Source organism: Anser cygnoides, chromosome 1 (assembly GCF_040182565.1).
Source record: "Anser cygnoides isolate HZ-2024a breed goose chromosome 1, Taihu_goose_T2T_genome, whole genome shotgun sequence".
Taxonomy (NCBI): Eukaryota; Metazoa; Chordata; class Aves; order Anseriformes; family Anatidae; genus Anser; species Anser cygnoides.
In genome coordinates, this window is record NC_089873.1 from 65,367,385 (window position 1) to 65,389,299 (window position 21,915).

The following is a 21,915-nucleotide window of genomic DNA, read 5'->3' on the forward strand; positions in this document are numbered from 1 at the left end:
ACAAAAAAGCCACTTGACTTTAGCAACTTTATTATCATTCCACTAGCTGCACACTATGGGCATGCAGCAAGCCTCTGAATGCCCAAAATACATAATAACTGTAACTCTAAAGCCACAGAAAATTTAAGCTAAAATATTTCAATCTGGGTTGAATTTTCTGTAGAACAATCAGGAAAAGGCATAAAAAGTAAATTAACCTTTAAGAAGAAAAAAAATTAAGATGCATTTCTAAATTTCTGTAATTGTCCAAGTAAAAAAGTGCATGTTAATTTGAGTCAGGGAGCAGAAACTGAAGCCTGCAGGATAACAAATACAGATTCTTTAATGTACTGTTTCAGCTACAAAGATTGTTACTGCTATAGTTCTGCTTTTGCCTTACAGGGCAAAGTGAAAATGAAAATATATTAGAAAAACAACAGTACTGGCAACATATCTAAAATTTAGTTTGTAGGAAAACTATTCCTGAACATGTTTTTAAAGTGACTAGGAACAGAGAACAGCAGCTGCAGCTTCAGTCATTACATTTCCCCATCTACCATTTTGCACTTGCACTGCATTCACTTACTGAATGTGCAAAAACATGTCCAACTTTATGGAAAGATGGGCGTTCAAAGAAAAGCTTTGATTATATAACTAAGGATATTATCCAGTTTCATTTATGGAAATTTGATGAACCTAGTATGACCCTCTTTATAAGGTGAACTGAAAGGAACTCTCCTGACTCTTGTAATCCCGATTCTTTTTAAAATGTGCTACCATAACCCAAATTATCTGTAAAGAGAACAGTTGTATAAAGATTTTATCATCTTATGAGCAATTTATCTTCCAGTCTAATTTCTAACTTTGGCTTAAGATAAAGACTTCAGAAATGGTCTTCTAACACTTATCTGAACACTTGAATTCCACATTTCAACTCTGCAAAAAAGACAAAGTTTTTGATATTTGTATTTGATCCTACTCTCCTGTGCAAGCCAGTGCTGTTCAGGGTAAATCCCAGTTATTGGGAGTAGGGTTTTTGATCATTTTTTAGAGAAAAGAAAAAATAAAAACATTTTGTGAAGTCTGATCATCAATTAGTGCATGTTAAAAGCTGACAATCAGGACAGGCACTGCTATAGAGAGGCAGATCAAGGTGTTTTGTTTTTCTTTTTTTTGTAATAATCCGATCAGGTCTAAAATCACTGATAATTCATCTCCCAAGAAAACTGAAGCACTGCAATTTGTAGATCCCTCATCCTGCAGCACTACTGTTCACAGTCAGTATGGAAAAAATACAGGAAATGTACTTCAATTACCGTACTGCTCATTTCTTGCTGAGGCACAGAATGAATTCTTTGAATCAGACAACGCATGTTTCACATTACCAGCAAATAACAATACAGAGCCCAGTTTGCAGAGGTTAAACTTCCAAACCAAGACAGAGCGCTTCTTCCCAGATTCTAATTTTTCATCATCAAATGTTTTAAAGTAGCTAAAGAGAATGAGATAGGTTTGCAAAGTTTTATTTACATTTATGTACCTACCCAAATACCACTCAATACTCTCACATTTCAGGTAACACTGTTTTTGTTGCTCACGCTGTTCAGCCTAATTATTAAAATGCATTGAGGTTTTTGTCTTTGCATGAAATTGCCTGGGACAGAACTAAGCAAAAAACTCACTTTGTCCTTGCAGGGCCTCTGGCAGTTTTGTGCAGCACATACAGCGTTCTCATCATCCGACTCCTCAGCTCCTGACCAGTCATACTTAGAAGGAATATCTAGAACCTTCTTCTCTCTTTTCTTCTCTGTGCTCTCCTTTGTTAGTTCCACCTTTGCCACAACCGCCTTCTCTCGTTTCTTCTTTCGCTCTTCTTCCTTAGCTAGTTTCTTTGCCAGCTTGTTCAGCTCCTTTGTCTTATCCATGGTCAGTTTTATCTTCTTTTTCTTGGGTTTTTCTAGTTTTTTCAGCTCTTTAGATTTTTGCTTCATATCTCCAAAAAACTGTTCTGCTCTCTCCAGCTTTCGTTTCCGCTTCCTCTCAGAAGAGTCCCTCCCTCTCATCTTCAGCGGTTTCTCATCCATGCTGTCATCCTTCAGAGAAAAGGGTGAGAAGAGATGTATTTTTTTCCAAACATAAATTTCCATAAACTTTGTTCGAGATGTGCTTATTCCACCATTACTTTGATATGGTGGAAGAAACTTACTCAACAACATACTGTTACAAATTCTAAACAAAAACGGCTCAACTTTATTTTCATCGTACTAGGAAACCCTCAGTGGTCAAAGTATAATGAATTTAAAATCTCCAGTGGAAAAAGTAAAGTATCAGCAAGAGTAAGGAGACAAAACAGGCAGTAACCACAACTCCCTTCTCATATTGATTTTCAATAAAAGTTGAGAAGATTAACCATTTGTTAGATGTTCTTGCCTATTTTTCATCCTAGGTCTGTCTTGTTTATTATTTTTGAGAGAAAGCAATTGCTATTCCGGAGATTAAGAAGGAACAATTGCTGAATTCTTAAAATGTATTATCAACTCAAGCAAGAGAAGAATTTAACAGATCCATTATTTGAATAGCTCCCAAACTGTGACACACACTATAAAAATCCTGGTGCCATTAACAGCTCTTAAGTAGCAGATTCTGATCAGAAATAGCATTTAAAATTGGCAAACTGTCACTGCATCCACAGTGACAAGTCCTATTTATATCAGCAAGATTTGCATGTATAGCTCCTTTGTACAAACAAGCCTCACTCGATTTTAGTTAATCCAGCTACATACATTAACTGTAATAATATTCATAGATTAAGGACATACTATAAACCAGTAAAGACAGAATCTGTTTACTGTACGTTACTTAAAATATACCACCCTAAACCAAATCCTCTGAAGGTTATTTTGCAGAACTCTACCTATCTTACATATGAATAGATGTAAAAGGTATTCAATTCAAGTTGTTCTGGCCAAACAAGTATTCACAGGGGTTAACCAGAAAATGTTGAACCCTATCCCCTGCCATAAAGCTGTTCTTAACTATTAATACAACACTGCGGTATGCTATTCATAAAGTGCTATTTGCTGGCATTCAAATTGTTCTTCAAAAAAAATCCCATGCCAAAACCATTACATTAAAAGAGCATTAAGCTTATGAAGTGAAGTACTTAGGTCAAAACAGGGCAATGCGGTACTTCTTTGGAGGCAGGCTCTGCTTTGTACTACTGGCCTATCTTGTGGCAGCTTGGCAACATCTTGACTTACCCATTGTGTTGGATGGCACAGAAAAAAAGAGACAGCTGATCAGAATGCCAGTGTAACCTCAGTGTTCACAGAATGTAACCTTCCATCTGATGTTACTGTACACTACCAGATGGTCAAGCAGCATATTTCCTGCGCTGTTTAGTAACTCAAAGAGCAATCACACACTCCATAACTACACACAGTCAAACTGACCCCTATCTTCAGCTGACATGATGAAGGATGGATTCCAATATAGCTTCAAGGCAAGATTTTACTTTCTCTTCTAACACACACCCCTCATTTCCACAAAGCGTTTAGCCACTGCATGAACGAAGCATAAGTAATTTGGACTAGACCTTAGAATCAGCACATATACCTGCCTCGTTTGCTGTCAGCAGAGCAAGGAGGTCAGCACATCTTCACAGAATATTAAGAAAAAAATGCAGTGCCTGTGCTATTCTGGGGAGAACCAGAATCTTTTTACTTATATTACCAAACCATGTTTTATTAAAAACAATGTTCTTTGCTCAGTAACAACAAAAGCTTGGCAACACACAAATATTATATAAGCTGTCTATCTTTAAGTATTTCTTGCAGCTCTTTGGCAGATCGGTTCTGACTCCAAGCATTATCAAGAGCAGCATTTCATTAGCTTTTCTAGAATAAAGTTTGCATTTGGAATTGCCTGTCTGAAAAAAAGTGTTCTAACTATTGTTAATTGTGGAGGACAGTGCTACACAGCATGGGTGATCAAGGACTCAATTTCTAGGTCTGTTATTCTGTTATTTTCTGGAATCTCCTACTCCCTGGCTATAACCCAAACATGTCAAGTAGATAAGCACTCAAATATCCAAGATTATATCCAAAAGTGTTTTGCTTTTTTTCCCCCTATGCCAAGATATTTCTCCAAGTTCGTACCTCCATTACATGAAGGAACCTGTCCTCAGAGGGTGGATGAGTAGCCTGTAAAATTCGCCAGATGTGCTGAGTCTCATCCAGTGATACCTCTAGCAAATCTCCTATCATCATTAGATCTTCCAGCTGAGCCTTTGCTCCAGGTGACAGCTCTAACACAGGGGGCTCTAGACTGCGAGGTACCAGCGGACTCTTCCGAGGCTGCTTTCTTGGAGTGCTAGAACCTTTCAGATAGGAGGCAAGTTGCATGAGGATAAAAGGAAGAGATGAAAACAAAAAAGAAACAATACACTTCATACAACAAGTTATTAAGGAGGGAGACAATTCCAGACGAAAAAAAATATGTTGACATAGCTTTGTATATCAGACATCAGGAAACAGAACTGCAATGTTACTCTACTGTATCGTTCTTACAGACAGCATATCCTCCTCAACTAGCAGAGGTAACAGAGCAGTTCCCCTCTTCACTGACTGCTCATCCCAGCTGTCTGTTCTATTTTATATCAATGAATAGAAAAGCAAATACCTTGAGAGCAGCTTTTAGAAGCAGACGAATATGCATGTTCGGCACAAAACGAGGGTGCAGTCCACATGTGTGTCACCACTTCCTCTGATTTAATAGGGATTTCCTCATCACAAAACAAATTGGGCTCCAAGCTGCTAGAAGATTTTACACTGGCATTGTCCTGAAAAAGACCCACAGAAAACATGACATATCTGGATCTAGCAAATACTTATTTCCAAGTAAATTCTACTAAGACCAACCAGTCCTGCTGTTCCCAAACCCCTTCTTGGAAGCACCTCCACCATAGACACCAAGACCATCAGAAAAAGGTAAAAGTTACACCCCTACTTGAACAGTGGAAGAATGTAGCAACTGTGGAGACAGGTGAATTCAGATTTATAGCCAGTGTGTGAGAAACACTGGTCAAATTTCCTCTCTAAGCAGTCCCTCACGTAAGGTCTTCAGAAGTCAGCATAATGACAGTCTTACACTCAGCCTATATAATTTTGTTTGAAGAATTTGACTGCCAGACCACAAAGAGTGGCACAGGTATGCAGAGTAAATAATGACTGCTGTAGAAAGAAATGATTGAAGATCCTACAGGTGAATTAAAAACAGAGTGTGGTCCAGCACAGGAACCAAGTATCAACAGATAGATGGCCACAAAATGGCAATAAAATAAAATGTTGCCTTGGAATCAGAATTTTTAGGCAATTTTGAACTATTTTAAGATACAAACGCCTAAAGGAAGAGGGCTGTAATACTTAAGACTGTTGTGAATATTTTCAGGAACAGAATAATGATGGCATTGGCTTCTGCTAATGCACTGTATAGCAAGGCTGCTTGACTTCTTAAATGCATTACAGAGACAAATATAACACATGCCTTACATGCAGCAGGTGGATCCATGAACAGAAGAGAGATTAGGAAAGTCTTAAAAATGGAAAAAGCTTTGTTTTGGCTTTGTATTATATTGGACAGACAATCCAGAGAAGAAAAGTCCATTTGAGTAGATACCCTGATGTCTACTAGTATTCAATTCTTCCTCACCCCTGGAGGTGAGATTAATAAGGATAATCTCCTCAACGAGCTATCTATTTTCACAGCACTTTCCAGAACTTACCTACCCTACTACATCTGTGATAAAACCGGCCAACAGGTTAAACATAGTGAGCTGTGTAGTACTCCAATCTTTCAGAAAACAACAAAAACCAAGGAGCTGACTTAAAAGAATCAAAAGGCTGTAGAGGAGTTATTGACACTATCTATGTGAAGATTATGTGAGTCCAAAATGGACAACTCAGGAAATTGTACCACACAGACCCTGTCATTTCATGACATAAAAAGGGAGTTTAAGAATGGTAATCTCTCTCTGGGTTTCAGTTACATGTTTAAAAGGAAGTGAAGTACACACTACTGATTTCAGAACTGGAAGTGGGAAATTCAGATTTATATTGCCCAGATGAAAAAGTAGAATATATATATTCGGAATGAATAAAAGATACTTCTCCCTACATAGTAAAGGTCATGTCCCCGCCTGGATCTTCTTCTGGTTATATTATAACAGGTTAAAGAAAGTGCAGAGTCAACAGGGAAATAAATAAATAAATAAATATTTGGTGGCTATAGGCAACACAAAAATGAAGGCAATTAAAGGTGAGGGAAAGTTACAGTCAATGTGACCACTGAATCAGTCCATTTGGAATAAATTTTAAAACAAGTCTAGCTATTGCACTCATAACAAAGTACTCATTGGCTAGAATCATGTTTTAATTAGAAGAAGCACAATATAACCAAATAGGCCTTTTCATGCTTGTTTTTGTAACCACTGTTGTACCTGAGATGTCAAAGACAGAGGTGTAGAACTATAGTCCATGGACCCTTAGGAAACCAAGGATTACTTCTATGGGGTCCACAGTAAATTAACAACATATTCACACATCATAATCTATAAACGTTATTTTTTAAACACATCACTCCAGTGGAAAACATTCAGAGACTATAAAATGGAAAAAAAAATTTGAAAGTCAACAGTATAAAGACAACTAAATTCTGAGCAACCTTGCTATTTCCTTTGAACTCTGCTGCATCTAGTTTAGAAATGAAGAATGTGATTGCCTGTGGTTGTCTTCTCTTCCAATCACGTTACTTGACCTAACAAAAGACATTTCTGGTCCCTTCCTGCTTTGTTTTGCTATACTTTTACTTCAGGTTTTTACAATCATATATAGTGATGGACATCTAAACCCAAAGGATAAGTAATGGATTTTGAAGTCATAACAGAATACATTGAACAGAAATTAAATTACACTCCTGCAAAAACTTCAGATCCTAACAAGCATATGCCATCTTTCTTGACATACGCTTTCTTTTATCACAGCCTCAGAATGTGCCACATCTTTCAGAAATACCTTATTATTACTTCCAGTGCAAGGAACCGTTAGCAGTTTTATTAAAAAAGAACTAATCTAATTAAAAGTTGTAGCACCCAGTTACAGTGCACTCTTGCTGTCCATTGTGAAATGCCAAGAAGACAAATGCATGTAATTGCATCAAGCTACTTAGAGACAAAATACTAAAAACAGGACACTGAGGCAGATCATAGCTGAAAAATTTGCTGTCACTCTAGAAAGCTGAAAAATCTGCCTTAGAAGAATTTCCATGACCACACTGACTATTAAACTAGCATCTTTTAAATTAGAAATGACACTATCACTAAGAAGAAATCACTGCACAGAAAGAAACAGTGGCATTGCTTTTGTCTCTACACATAACAAAAGGACATTTCAGAAGTTCTGAAATGAAATACATCACACTGAAAACACTTGGCCATCTCCACAACTGCCTTTTCTTATGACTGTTCTTCTCTAGCTAAAATATTTTTAAAATCTAACTACTGCTATGATTTCTGTACTAAACTAGTTTTACAATATGATGCAGATCAAGTCCTGAATATTCCCACACATATGAAATGGAATAGGTTTATCTCCTTTTCTATGTGAGTTGAATGAAAAGAAAGGTATGAAAATGTGAAAAGAAGCTCTGACATCAGGAAACTTCTTACACAGCATGAAGTTTTCAAAGACTACTTTTTTTGCTGTAGTGAAAACTGATAAAGCTCTCCCTATAGACACTTATTCATATTTATGATTCATAATATCTCTGAAAAAGGCATAAAGACAATGTTCAACCTCAACGGTATTATAAAAACAAATCCCTTGAGAAGCATAGTTTTTTTCCTTAGCACTAAGAAGAACCTTTTGAAACTTGATCACAAGACATTTGGGAATTCTGAAAGAAAACACTACAAAACTTTCCCAATATGCCAGAACTAAGACATCCAGATAAAACCAGGAAGTTCCTCTTCTGCAACAGAAGCCAGGGCACAATGTACTTAAGAATAGCATAAGATATTCTGGTATAAATTGAATTAATAGAAAACAGGTGTTCTGAGCTAACTCCATGCAGACAAGCCACACTGGATTACTTACCTTTATGTCATAGCCATATGTCTCCCTGATGTCTTCATCGGAGTCTGTCTCTTCATCGTCATAATCCAAAGTCTGCCGTGGGGATGAGGACACACTCCCTATCACTCTGTTAAAGGCTGACTGCTGGAAACTAGTTAAGTGTCCCTAAGTGAAAAATGGAATATGAGAATGAAACAATAAAGCTTCCAGAAAAATCTGTAAAAAAAAAAAGAAGTTGAAATCATAGTCACTAAGAAAACAGTGGTTCTTTTGGCCTGGGGACAACTGCCTGAACAGTGAAAGAAAAGCCCACTCACGGCAAGATGTGGAGAAAGATTGGGAAATATCCAACGAAATTGATTCTTTCAGACTTTATTTCCGTGTTTTAGAGTAATAGTGAAGAGAGAGATCTAGCTACTGTTGTTCAGTGCCACCAAATTATACCACCCTGTAGTTGTACAAATGTATTTTGTACAACTGATTACTGGTCTCAAAGATGAATAAGCCAACTGTAAAACTCACCAGCGATTCCGTATAGTACTCACTGAAATTTCTAAACAAGGTAACGAAATTCCAAGAATGGAATCCATTAGAAATTATAATTATGGACACCTTTGATTCTGTCAGAAGAAAATGGAATTTTGGACACCGAAGTAGCCACTACTTTACCAATCTTCAGGCCACAAGCTGGGTGTTACGTTTGAACCGCTGTTCCTTGCAAACACCTTCAACAATTGCCTGTGACAATGAGTCCAAAGTAATAGACCTGCTGGTGGCAAAGCTTGTAACAGACTGCTAACAAGCTAACCACAACCCAAGTACTGAACTAAAATATGTCTAATTCTCCGACTAACTGCTCTCTCCTCTCCTCCAAGCTTCTTTAAGAAGGATAAAGGATTTTAACACACTGAAGAAGGACTAGCATGATAAACAGCAAGATATTCATATCCCTACCTGCAGGTCTGGGTTGGCTGCTGCTTTCTGTAGCTCTGCACTGATTATTTTCTCTGTTTTCTCCCGTGCTGCCTGCTCCACCATTCGCTGGCTGAGCACAGAAAGCTTAGCCAAAGCAGATGACAACTCATCAGTGGCCAAAGCCTGTCGTGCTCGGTCCTGCCAACTCATGGCACGTTCTGTCAAGCACTGCAGTGCCTCCCCTTCTGGCAGCCGTACAGGCAACTTCTGCAGGGACACCAGCAGAGACAGTATCGTCTCAAGTCGCGGCCTTCGAGAACGCATACAAAGTGGACACAAGAACTTCACTTCTTTGGCCTGCCAACTAGAGCCCTTCTTTTGAGAACTTGTTTTGGGAAGGGGCACACAGCCACTATGAAACCAGTCTTTGCACAGCTCACACTGCAGCATGAATCCACTAGCTGTTTTGCGACAGATACAGAATTTGACTTCTTCGATACGATCCACCATAGTCATCTTGGCCAGGTTAGCTGCCCTGAGAGCATGCATGGCTTCAATCTCCTTCTGTTCCCGCTCCTTGAATACAGCCACCTGTCCAAAGACAAAAACAGGTCATGACCTTCACAGCTAGGAGATCACGTTTTATTAGCAACACAGAAAAAATAAAAAAGCCATACCAAGTGATCTTCTTAGTTAAACTAGCCCAAAATTTTGGAATTTTGTAATCTAGTTAAAACTCGTGTTAAAATACCTCCTCCATTACCCACTACGCCTGTGAATCCTTCTGACAGATACTACATAAATATTAGATAACATTCACTGTATCCAGAAAGTTTCTGAAGTTCATAATTAAATCTGTCATAAGAACACCAGAAGAACAGATTCTGACTACAAGAAATCTGTTCCATTTATTTGCCTGTGAAGACTATGCAGCTGAGAACAGTTTTAATGCTGGCAGCAGTAGGAGCTTGAGTGACCACAGATCTTCATGAAGTAACTTGCATTTCCTCAGCATCTCCATTTAAGTAACTATAATGAAGAATACTAAGGTAAAATTGACTGTGCATAAGCCACATTAATGAGCTTGCACGCGTTTTCTTTGTTCAGGGAGGAAGGCCAGCCAGATGACAGCAAAATCTTGTGATAAGGGGCATCAATATCCTCCCAACAAGGAGGAATTAAATGTAACATTCTTCTCCACACAGTTTCTAGGACCAAGTGCTTACAGACTGCCTGACATTTTTTACACAGGAATAGGGAAGGACAATGTTGAAGTAAAAAGACTTTCTACAGTAAGGCGGGTACTGTCTATGGTCAGCAAATTTAGAATTGACTTTTTAATTTTTTAACTCATGTCAGTAAACCACTAACGTCAATCTTAATAATCAAAGAGACGACTGCCAAAACAACCTGAAATGGAATTTACTTCGATTTGGCATACTGCATAAAACTAACCAAATAAGTGTTGATATTGCTTAAGGCAGAGATACAGCTCATTCCGTATGCATTGAAATCCTGTCAAAATAATATTAGTAATATTTGATGAACAGCCACACATTTTAAACCAAGAGCATGTAAGCCATCCACGTAGCCAGATTCATATTACACACCTGCACTTACACTCTGAACTATGCTTCCCTCTACTTTCGCTGCAATTAAAGCTGAACTATATTATTGTGCCATACATACTATGAGATGTTTGTTTCAGCAAGGTTCATTTATCTGTTTTTCCATAAGATTTCTACACAGATTAGAGACAAGTTAAACCCAGGTATCTGGAGACGCTACCTTTCATTGCTCCTTACCACAGCTGCAGTGTCCCTGGCCTCCTCCAGCCCATCCTCCAGTTCACTTAGGGATTCCAGGTCAAGATCTTTCTCCTTTTCCTTCTCCATCAACTCCTTTGCCCTCTTCCGCCTATTCTTACTGCTCCCATAAACGCCAATATCAGTCCGAGGGCTCAGAACCTGTAACCAACAAGAAAACTTATGCCGTCAGTTAGTCCCAAGAAACAGTTTTAATGCGCTCCTTCAAAAGGAACATAACGTTTGAGGTTGTCTACACATAAAACAAGACCAACCAAACACAGACCTCTTGCCTTTTCCATTTTCACCTGAGTACAGCTGAAGCTTATTATTACACTCTATTAGCAAACGGAAATGGAATCTATTGTAATTGAACCCTTCAGACTGCAGAGGACCATCAAGATCCATTTCTGAAGTCCGACACTGAGCTGTCTGTTGCTTACCTGTAACAGACTGTAGCTTGAGTTCTTCTTCAGGAAGGTCCTTCCTGTGCGCTCCCTCCAAGCCCGTGCAGCAGCTACCTGTGACTCCAGCTGTGGCAAGGCATCCAGACGCACTGGTATCGGGCGGCCTTTGGCAGACAAATTCTCTAGTTGCTCCAGGTAGGCATAGTTGCTCCCATTCTGGAGTAAAAGAAAATTCCCTAAGCCAAAGATTCTACCATTTTATCAGTGGCCGGTTTAATTTCAAGCCATACGCTATTTTAGTCACTGACGAAAATAAGAACAAAATGGAAAGGAGAGTGGGGTTTCAATCTTACTGTTACTTTAAAAACTCCATCTCACACGGTTTCTATTTTAACATCTGTTCTGACATGGCCAGCTGGCTTAGGGAGTAAGACATTTCATTTCTAGATGGCAGTCTTAAATCCTATCTGCTCCACAGCAAGATAAATTAAATATCTGAGGGGCTGACGTGAAGTCAGTTGGGATTCTTGCTTCAGCTCCCAATGAATACCTGATACAAGAATAACAGTTGCAGTCCAGAGATTAATATATAGGAATATCACAGAAACCATGTCTCTTTTGGACTAAGTTATCTGGGTAGGACAACAGAAAAGTGGAGTGTTCTACTGAACTAATGATGCCATAACTTCATCTATTTCAAGACAGAAAATTGCCATCAGTGCCATTAAATCTTACACCACAAAAATTTATTAAACACATTTAGGGGAGAAGAATAAAAACATTTCCACAGCCAACTCCAAAACTGAAAAGCTTTAAGCAGAATATCCTCCACTGCAGCTGAGTATTTCCAGTGACAGTGTGTAGAACAGTTTCAATAATAAATAAGGCCCCTCTAGAGTTACATTTGTATCATAACAAAATTGTCAGCTTTTACGTCCCCCATGAAACACACAAAAGAAAAGGAAATAGAAATTGGATAGCCAATGGGGAAACAGCAGCACAAAAAGAAGAAAAGAAATTCAAGCACACCATCTATGGTAAGCACATTTAACAGCTATAGCAAGGTTTCCCTTCAGGTCACGTTTGTGGGTAAAGGGGCTAGGAATAAAGAGCGTGTCTAAATAAAAGGATGCAAGCAGAAGATTCCAGTCCCTGCTGTAACCCCTACCTGAATGGCCTCCACTTTGGCTGTCCAGTCTCTAGCCCGCTGCAGGGCTTCTTTCAGTGCCAGCACATTGGGCAGGTAAGCAGGGATGTTCTTTGCTTCATTCACGATCCCCTCCAGAGCCATCATACTTTGGCGTGGTCTAGAGTAAGAAAAACCCGATTCCAGCCTTCTCTCAAAATGCCAGTCAACTAAAGCCATAAATTTGACAGGCTGGCGATGCAATTTCATCACTACACTGCAGTGTAGGATACCATGGCTCTATTCTGGGAGGGTGCTACTGGCTGCCAAGTAACAGCACAGGTCAGAAAGCTGATGGACTTTGCACAATCAAGTTCAAAAGGGCACAGCATCAGAACTCCTTAACATTGAGGAAACTGTTGTGTAGCATACTCAGTGGTGTGGGGTTTTTTTTCATTTGGGGGTAGAGGGGTAAACAGCAAAAACAGCAGCAACACTCACACCCTCCGGCCACTGTACAATACAACAGGGAGTCAAGTCTTCTGCAACTCATTAACAACCTGAATTCCAACTTTTGAGCAATCAAAGTAATATACTGCAGCTTCAAAGCCCCTACTTTTCACCACACTCCTCAAAAGAGGCTGAGAATCCCTGCAGTGTGTGAACTGTAAGAACAGTTTGCAAAGGAACACTCACCTGGCCTGCAGGCAGACCTTGGCCTTCTCCTCCCACCTCTCTGAGACTGTAAGCAGCTCCTGCAGCTCAGCCATGGCTTTCTCTACAGCATGGTGTGGTGCCAAGCCCACACCTGAGTCAATCAGCTTCTTCATCACATCTAGGGTGACCCTCTGGGGATCCAAGAGGGTGGACCTCACCTCATCCAGCCACCGTGCCTGCTGCAGTTCCTGCTTCAGTCTTGGCAGTTCAGGAAGTTCTACATAAAGGCCAGAGCCCATGTCTATCAACTCTTGCAGCTTGGAAGAGTCTGGGATCTCATCCATCATAGCTTCTTGGGCACGCTCATGAAATTCTTCCACATCATCAAGCAGATTCTGGAGTAACGTACAGTAAAGAGCGATTAGGAAAAAAAAAAACAGAATCAGAACAGAAGGTTGACTGCAGGATCGGTCAGCTGTGAATTTGTATGGGATCATTATATAATCAGTCAAAGCTTCTACAAACAATGTGAACAGCCACCAAGTCTGACATAAGTCAGAGACCATCTAAACACATTTGGCGTAACATTTCATACACTATGCATATTGGTTACATCAAACTCTGCACCTAAAATAGTATGGCTGCAACTAACTACGGATCCCAACAAAACAGAATATTATGGACTGCCCAGTCAATGTTAATTTTAAAATAGTGGGTTGAGGAGGGACTTCTGCAAACGTCTCATCCTTTCAATTTAGTGTTGGAGGCATTACACTAATGATGGTAACGCACAACAAAACACAACACGATGAGGAAAAAGAACAAGCTGGAGTCATGCAAGGACATAAAAACTAAAATATCATTAAAAGAACAATGGTCAGGTTTTAAAAGTACGCCCACCACATAAACACATCAGGGTTTTAGCTTAGAAAGGAAAGATATGAAAATGCAAACACCCTCTAATGAAAGGAGAACTTCACAGAAATCCAGCTGCACTGCTGCAGTTGTCCACATCCTCATGTTTTGGAACTTCAATGAAAAAATCAAAGAAAGCAAACTGACAGGAAAGTATCTCTGTGGGAGAGTTATTCAAGGACATTCAACCAGTACACTCAATTGATTCACTCCTGAGACTCTTACGGAAAGATATTACTGATGGCAGTTCAGTAGCAGAATGAAGAGCAAAACCTGCATTTCCTATCCCTTAGCTTATTGCCCTTTTTGTCTGATGCTGCTTTTCACGACTGTCTGGAAACCAGAAGATATTTAGAAAAAAAGAACAAGACCCACATCATAAGGATTTTGATGTAGGGAACATATGCTGAATGTTCCATTGTGACAACAGTAAATTATTACAGTCTAATAATTATAATGGCTTTTGTGGTAGAAAATACTCATCATCCAACATGATAATTATTTTGCAATTCATTATGATGGATAATTGCATTCAAATGCCATGCTCAAAGTTATCAAGTGCTTAGGCATAAATGATCATTATCTGACTTCATTCAAAAACTAAGACTATGATTTTTAACCAGCAAAATGATAATATTTATCTATTTTACTAGCTTGTGACTGTTGAAGCTTCAAGGACACGCACATGCACAAAGTACTTCAACAAAACTAGTTCCATAACACTCAAAAAAACCCAACAGCTCTATAGAGAGACCAGCTGGGAGAAAATATTTAGACAAAGCTATAAATTTAAAACTGTTAAGAGTTTAAAAAATGGATAAAAAGCCTTAATAAGCCACCCAGAAAAAGGATGCAACAGCATGAAACTGCTATATAATAAGTGACAATCAGAAAACTGGCAAAGAGTATAAAGATGCCCTCAACTCTGTCATCTATGGATTATGTCTTAATTAGAAGCGGGTTTTAAATACATTAGAATCAAATGCCTCTTAACAATCTTACAGGTCCATTGATAGATTATAAAATTTCACAAGGCAGACAAGAAAATGCATTTTTTGTATTTTGTTTTGTATTTGGAAGGAAATGCACTAAGATCTTCCTATCATATACCTTCCACTCAATTAACTGCTGGGAAACATTCAGAAACGTCTTTGAAGGATAAAGATTAGAGTCAACAGGTCTGGATAATTGGAATCCTGCAGTCCTACAGAGCTTACTGACGGTACCTGTTTTCAGCAACACCACCACCAATATCATCAAGACAAGAAAAGTCCAATATTAAGTCTCTCCATTATATCAATATCAAAGAATTGTGGATGAAGGTCTTAACCAACACTAGTAAGCACTTCAATAGAAAAACAATTTTCAAACAAGACTAACTCAATTATGTTTTAAACTAGATACTTGGTTATGTAGAAGTAGCTGCAGAAATGGGAATATTTAGAATTTTAAGGCCTAAATCTAGCACTTTACAACATTCTTCTTAAAACTGTATCAACAGAGATCATGTGAGTTAATAAATGGTTGACATGCATCAAGAACTGTTTATCAAGATGAAAAAACTATTTAAGGATGTTTCTTGAAGGTTTTTTTCTAGAGGTTGGTTAGTAGGCCAAACAGTATTTAACATTTCATCAGTGATACAGAAACAAATTAAGATTGCTGCTGAAAACACTTGCTGCGACAAAAACTGCCAGAGTGATAAATGATAATGGCAACCAGGGGTATCAGTATGATCTGGATCACTTATTAGTCTAGATTCACTCAACGACAGGTGCACAGATATATACGAAGGACAAGAAATGCAGGCCACGCATACAGATTAAGTGGGCTATAACCTGAAAAGCAAAGGCTGAGAAGGATTTGATGTGAAGAATTGCCAATGTACTACTGCCTCCCTGCTCCCATAAAGGAGCACACCAGGATAACCTCCAGAATATATGAAGGATATGATTTAATATGAAATTCCGCTACTATAGACAGCATTAAAGATGCTGGCTGACTGAGATAAAGTTGGGCTGCTTGGACAGTGACAGGTGGAAGGGATCTTGTTTTTTTCTTGGATTTTTATCTTGGTTTACCTATAAGACCATCAAATCTGACTGTGTCCACTGCAACTGGCACCTTGAAAGTGTATGTTCACATAAAATGCTTTGTTTCAGTTGCCTTAAGTGCTGGCCACCATGCGATACCCCCTGTTTGAGATTGCCACACAAGATATACGGTATTCTTCCAGAATGGCAATGGAGGCCAGATGAAATAGCTTAGAGCCACTCACAGGGCACTAGATATCCAGGCTTAGGCAACCAAACCGAACCCTACATACTACGCTGTTAGGACTACACCAGCATGCTAGCATAGTACAAACACCACTGGTGCCCACTTAGAGATAGGCTTGCAGATGAGCAGGAAATATTGCCATTCCATCATGGACAGATGGCAACATGTCATCAGCACAACTTCAATGACAACGCTAAGACTACCCAATAAGGCAGGCTAAATGTATCCAGAGTATTTTACTTTTTCACAGATATCATTACAAAGCAGCTACTTGCTATGAAACACCCCATTCAATCCATCTCTGTCAGTGCAGGACTAAACCTTAAAGAAAAGGCTTTTGTCCTTTACACCAGGCAATGTTATCTGTTAAAAAAAAAAAAAACACCACCAACAACAACAACAAACTGAACAAAGCAAAAGGCACATCACACTTACAGTATAACCAAGGAAGAGATGCAAACTTACCTTTACTTGTCGGGCCTGGCTGATAACACAGGGTAAGCTAAACAATTGCTGCACAAATGCCTTCAGCTCCTCCATCGTCAGCTTGGTCCGTGTCCTTCCACTGTCTTGGCTCTGTCTGCTGTGTGAATGGACAAATTTAAACAGTATTACATAAGAGACAGGACAATGATCCCTGGATTTACTCCCATTGACAGAAATCTATCAAGATTACTGAGAAATTACAAAAAAAATCATCACTTTAAAACTCAAAAAAAGCCTTCCCAAGAATTCCAATATCTTAAAAACTAGATTTAATGTAATTCCTCTAACCATCTTCAAGAGAGTTTACCCTATTCTTTGGAGTGTCTAGATGACTTTCAAATTGGGTTTGTTCCAAATAAGTAAAAGAACATAGCCCCAAAAAGCAGCATGAATAGAATTTGGGTGGGTGGTTTGTGTCTGTTTTTTGGTTTTGTTTGTTTTCCTCATAACTACTTAACTCTGATTAGAACAAAAATCCCAAACGGTTTTTGGTAAAATACTGGTCACAGCTTCATATGATAACCAGGGCAAGTAAATGGCAGGTAGAATTGCTTTCTCTCCTCCTGTAAGCCAGTGGATCAGACACAAAATACCACTGGTTGAAATAAGTAAACAAACTACACAAACCTATTATGCAGCTACATGAACTATATAAAGTCCCAAGTGCTTCAAACATAAAGTAATTCAAGATGCCTCAAATGTGAGGAAACAGAAAAGAAAAGAAAAGGAAGAACCTCTCCAAAAATTACTAAGGTTGATCAGATGCAGATAGTAAGGACAAAGTCAGGAATTGATGAAAACAGAAATGAAGAACAAGACTGCTCTGAAGCACAAGACCTACACATCTTGAAGGCACTGGAAGGCACATTCAAAACCCCTCCAGATGAAAGCAAAGGTTTTTTTTTCATAAGAGTCTCTGTGTCACATAGGAGAGAATATAGTAAAAAACAAAACCTAAAGAAACCCACCACTCAAGCATAGAAACCTATTCAAAAAAAAAACTGAAATGGAAGAAGTCTCAGAACACTTGATACATGAAATGAACACCTTCAGAATTCAAGTCCTGGGCACCTCTAGCAAGGGATGTATCTACCCATAATGATACTGGTTGAGGTTATGGTTAACAAACCTGGGAACTGTAAAAAAAAATTGAAGTGAAAGGCATGGAGTTAAATATCATCAGTGGTGATGGTGCCACAACTTCTGCAGAATCTTTCTCATCAATTCAGATTTTGAGCAAGAGACATGCAAAAATGCTGACAATGGTATGTAGGCAACCGTATGGGCCAAAAAATAAGGGAAAAAGAAGTAACACTGATTCCCTATCTCTAAATTGATAGCAGCAAGACATTTCCAAGGAACTAATTTCAGTAATGATCCTCCCTTGTAGTCAGCTTGAGGGCCAGAGCTATTTCAAAGATCCATGTGGGGTATGTACTTGCTCAAGCAGTTGACTGCCATGACAGGCACTGACGAGAATTCTCGGATATGTAACAGCAATAAGCTCTGAAAAGAAGTCTTATTTTCTAAAGCTGTCTCACTTGTTGCCAGAGAACTGATGAAACTGGCCTTGCAACAGGAAAAGACTGCTATGGAGTAGAACATGTCCTGCAAAGACACTTCCATCAAGTATCACTTGAAGCAAATGTCACAAACCAGCTGAATGCAGCAGAGTTGTGACACTGCACAAATTAAACACTTGGTATAAATTATCACTGGCAGGCACAACAGTCTCGCTAGCAGGACAGATTTTAAACACTGAAGAGCTGTTCCCTGCTAAGCAATCTACATTTTATTACATTAAAGAAAACCAACATTCAGTCTTTCAACCCGTGGACTTAAATATAAAATTTAGATGAATCATCACATATAATTATGCTATCTATGTCTCAGAGAGGAAAAAAATACTGCAGGCTTTGACTTGCTCTGACTGACAGTGAGAAGGAGGGGGAGCTGCACTGGACCTGCTGTGCCACCACTACTCTTGTGTGACAATGAATGGAGCGCAGAGCTCCAAGAGACACACCTGCAGTAGGGCTTGCTCTCCTTCCACAGCACCCTGGTGCTCTGTCCCTAGTCCAGGCATGGACTGCCACAGCACTGCACGCTGCACAAAAAGATACAACTACCCCTGCCTATGAAAACTCCCAACTTTCAGCATTAGGGGAGAGAAAAAGCATGGGGGTATAGAACCCATCGCCACTGTTCTGTGTCACCTATTTTTCTGTTTTATATACCATCAGATGCTACATCGTTAGCTACATCTGGATCATGAATTTATTGCTGCTTTATTCCCTGCCAAGTAGTTCAGTTTCAACACTCATTTTTAATTTATTTATAACCTTATCCTTTGTGTAAATGTGACCCATCTCAGTGTCTTAAGTATGAACATAAATGTTAAAGAACAAGCTGAAGGCAACCTCTGTATTTAAACTTCCCAACACTGTTTAAAGAGGATTCAAAATCTTTGCTTCAGAAAAACGCTCAAACCTCAGTTTTGTATCATATTGCAATTTAGCATACAACCACCCTTAGGCTATAGAAGTCTTCTCTTGACCCTTGGGATTCATTTTAGTTCAGATACACCACTGAAAATTGTTGGTTCTTTCTAACGTATCTACTTGTTGCAAAAGCCCTGGAAATTCACCAATTAACTGGAAGCACGTCTGTGGAGAGAAGGCTGACATACTCCAACAGCTGGCAGAGGAAGCAGCAGCAATAGATCAGAAACATCTTGGAACTACCAAAATAATTGAAGTTTACTAGGAACAGGGCAATACAACAGCTGGAGCACTGCTTCCTCCACCCAGACCAGAGTTCTAAGTGACCATACCTTTGTGCTAGCAGGATCCTACGAGCAATAAAAAACAAACACGGGCTTTCTTTTCCCTGCTCAGATTCAGCAAAAATGTTTCTCTATTCCAAACAAGAGTTTTCAAGGTATAATACCTGATGTAATTGGGCCTGTGGCGTAACTCTAAGATTTCAGTTTTCGAACTGAAGCAACAATGATGCATTAGGTCCTGTGTAGCAAAGCTGGCTATTATAATTAACAAGGTACTTACTTTTCACCTCCCTCCCTTAAATAAGCCTTAAGTTTTACACCAAAAACTATGCATGCAAAAATACAGAGTCAACTCTTATATATTCAACATAGGAAATCCAAGTTAAGAAAAGTTTATCATACAACCGTTGGCACAAGAAAGGTGGTTACCTGACTGAATTCCTTACTACAGGACTTTTAGTCCATGCACAGAAAGTATACAAGAGAAGGAAGAACACACTGATGAAGGCTTACTGACAGCAGAACAAGAGGACACATCCAGCAGATTGCCGAGGTAGCGCCAGGGAACAGAGTAACACTCAATAGGCCATAGCAAGGCAGGCAATACAAAGAACTAAGCTGCCAGAAGCCACCAAGGCAAGCTGCTATTTTTCAGCCACACATCAGTGCCCCCCATGGTCCTTGCCAACTAGAAACTGGTTCAAACTACAGACTCTGTTTTTGCTCTCTGCATTTCTCTGCTCCCCAAGATCTCATTCTCCCAGTCAGTGCTGGCAAGATGTGTCCTCTTCATCTCCCAGTAGTTCTACCAGCAGCACAAAGCATTCTACAATTTACTTGTGAACAGCTGGCAAAATTATAAATATTTGACAAATGCTACACCAGAAGCTTACCTCACCAACCACAAATATTTCCCAGTTTTCATGTACTCGGCTTTGCAATCCAATGTTTTAACATTTTCTTTCCTAGAGCAGTTTTATAAACCCATTCTTCATTTAAGCTACATACTTTGTCACACTGCCAAAAATTTAAACACTGATGTCAAGACTTACTTTTCATACTTGTTTCCTCCGTTTGTCTTTCCCTACAGGTCCCCACACGTTCAGAAAAATACCTTATCAGTGATCAAACAATGTTTCCGAAGGACTTCACATTTCAGTACATAGGTCAGGGGAAAACAGTATGTTTGACACACTCCAAGAGCTTTTTGGCCCTTTGTGTCACTGTATTTGTCTCCCCAACCTGTCAATGAGCACTACGGGCAAACACCAAAAGAAGTTGGTAGGAAGTGAGAAATTCAGGGCTCTTACATTTTCAAGTCCAACCAAATAACAACTTTAGAAACTTTAAGGAAAAGCCTGTCCTACCTGTGTTTTTGCTTTTTGCTCAGAAGCAGCTGTGCTACTGAAGCACAGGTCTCTGCTTCTTTCACTGCATCTCTCAGCTTGCGGAAAAGATCATTTTCTGGGTATTTTCTGTCTTCAGCATCTTCCAACATCACTCTCAACTCAATTACATCTGTAATAATAGCGTATAGTTTGTACGCAGAAACAAAAGACATTTTAGATTGCTTCCAAAGCCTTCAATCAACGTTCCAACAGGCTAGTTCAATTTGAAATACACACTGATGAGTGGTATTACACTCTCAGTTTAGCTCATTTCTTTTTTCTACTAAACAATACATAGTGTTTTCTCTCATTAAAATGAGAACACAGGGGAAAAGAAAGTGGGATGTCCTGAAACTCCTGCAATGAACAACAGAAGTCTGACCTTTCTTGTGGTTGAGGTTGGCAGACAGAGCTTCTGTAACTCTACTGACCCAAGTGTCATAAGACTGTGCTCTAACTTTCACTCCATACAGCAAAGAAGGAAGGTCTTCCAGTGGGTACCGGTACCTGGAGATGAAGAAAGAAAATCAAGCAAGAGTATTAATGATCATACAAAACCCATGATATTGCTTATATTGAGTTCTCCCAGCTACAAGGCCAGAAACACAAACGTAAACTACCCTCTGCCTTGAATGCAAGAATCAAGCAAAGAGGATAAAAAACTCTTCAATTAAAGGAAGAAAAGCATCGCCAAATGTTATATTTGGTCACTGGACTTCAGCACACTACTGGATCTGGAAGAAAAGTTTAAAAAAAAACACGCTTGTGTACCTTAAACACTTCTTCTGCATGGGACATGGACATAAATCAGATGGATGGTATAGGCACACCAGACGCTCAGGATTACAAGAACACGTAAGAGCTGACAAGAAGCACGTGGTTCTGCAAGCTGTGCACTGACGCTCATCATCTGGAACAAGTTCAAACACCTCTTCTTCAGACATCAACACTCCCTAACAAAAAAAATAAGACACTTGCTACAAACTCTAATCCAGGCAAGACAGAAAGGGAAGAGGGGAGCAAAATTCCTTTTGCAAGTAAAA

At 39.2% G+C, this 21,915-nt stretch overlaps 1 protein-coding gene across 2 annotated transcripts in view; it reads right to left on the reverse strand.

Annotated features, from left to right (window-relative positions):
• KDM5A (lysine demethylase 5A) overlaps nt 1-21,915 on the reverse strand; it is a 48,653-nt gene that overhangs the window by 3,120 nt on the left and 23,618 nt on the right. The window contains exons 15-27 of one of the 2 annotated variants that reach the window (XM_048058942.2): nt 21,644-21,825; nt 21,255-21,379; nt 20,852-21,002; nt 16,679-16,793; nt 13,058-13,413; nt 12,404-12,542; nt 11,272-11,451; nt 10,829-10,990; nt 9,063-9,614; nt 8,130-8,273; nt 4,660-4,819; nt 4,137-4,357; nt 1,662-2,072 (exon numbers count right to left, since the gene is read on the reverse strand). In XM_048058942.2, coding sequence (XP_047914899.2) covers nt 1,662-2,072; nt 4,137-4,357; nt 4,660-4,819; nt 8,130-8,273; nt 9,063-9,614; nt 10,829-10,990; nt 11,272-11,451; nt 12,404-12,542; nt 13,058-13,413; nt 16,679-16,793; nt 20,852-21,002; nt 21,255-21,379; nt 21,644-21,825 — 2,898 coding nt within the window. Of the gene's footprint in view, nt 1-1,661; nt 2,073-4,136; nt 4,358-4,659; nt 4,820-8,129; nt 8,274-9,062; nt 9,615-10,828; nt 10,991-11,271; nt 11,452-12,403; nt 12,543-13,057; nt 13,414-16,678; nt 16,797-20,851; nt 21,003-21,254; nt 21,380-21,643; nt 21,826-21,915 lie in introns of both variants that reach the window. The other variant, XM_048058932.2, reaches the window with a different exon arrangement.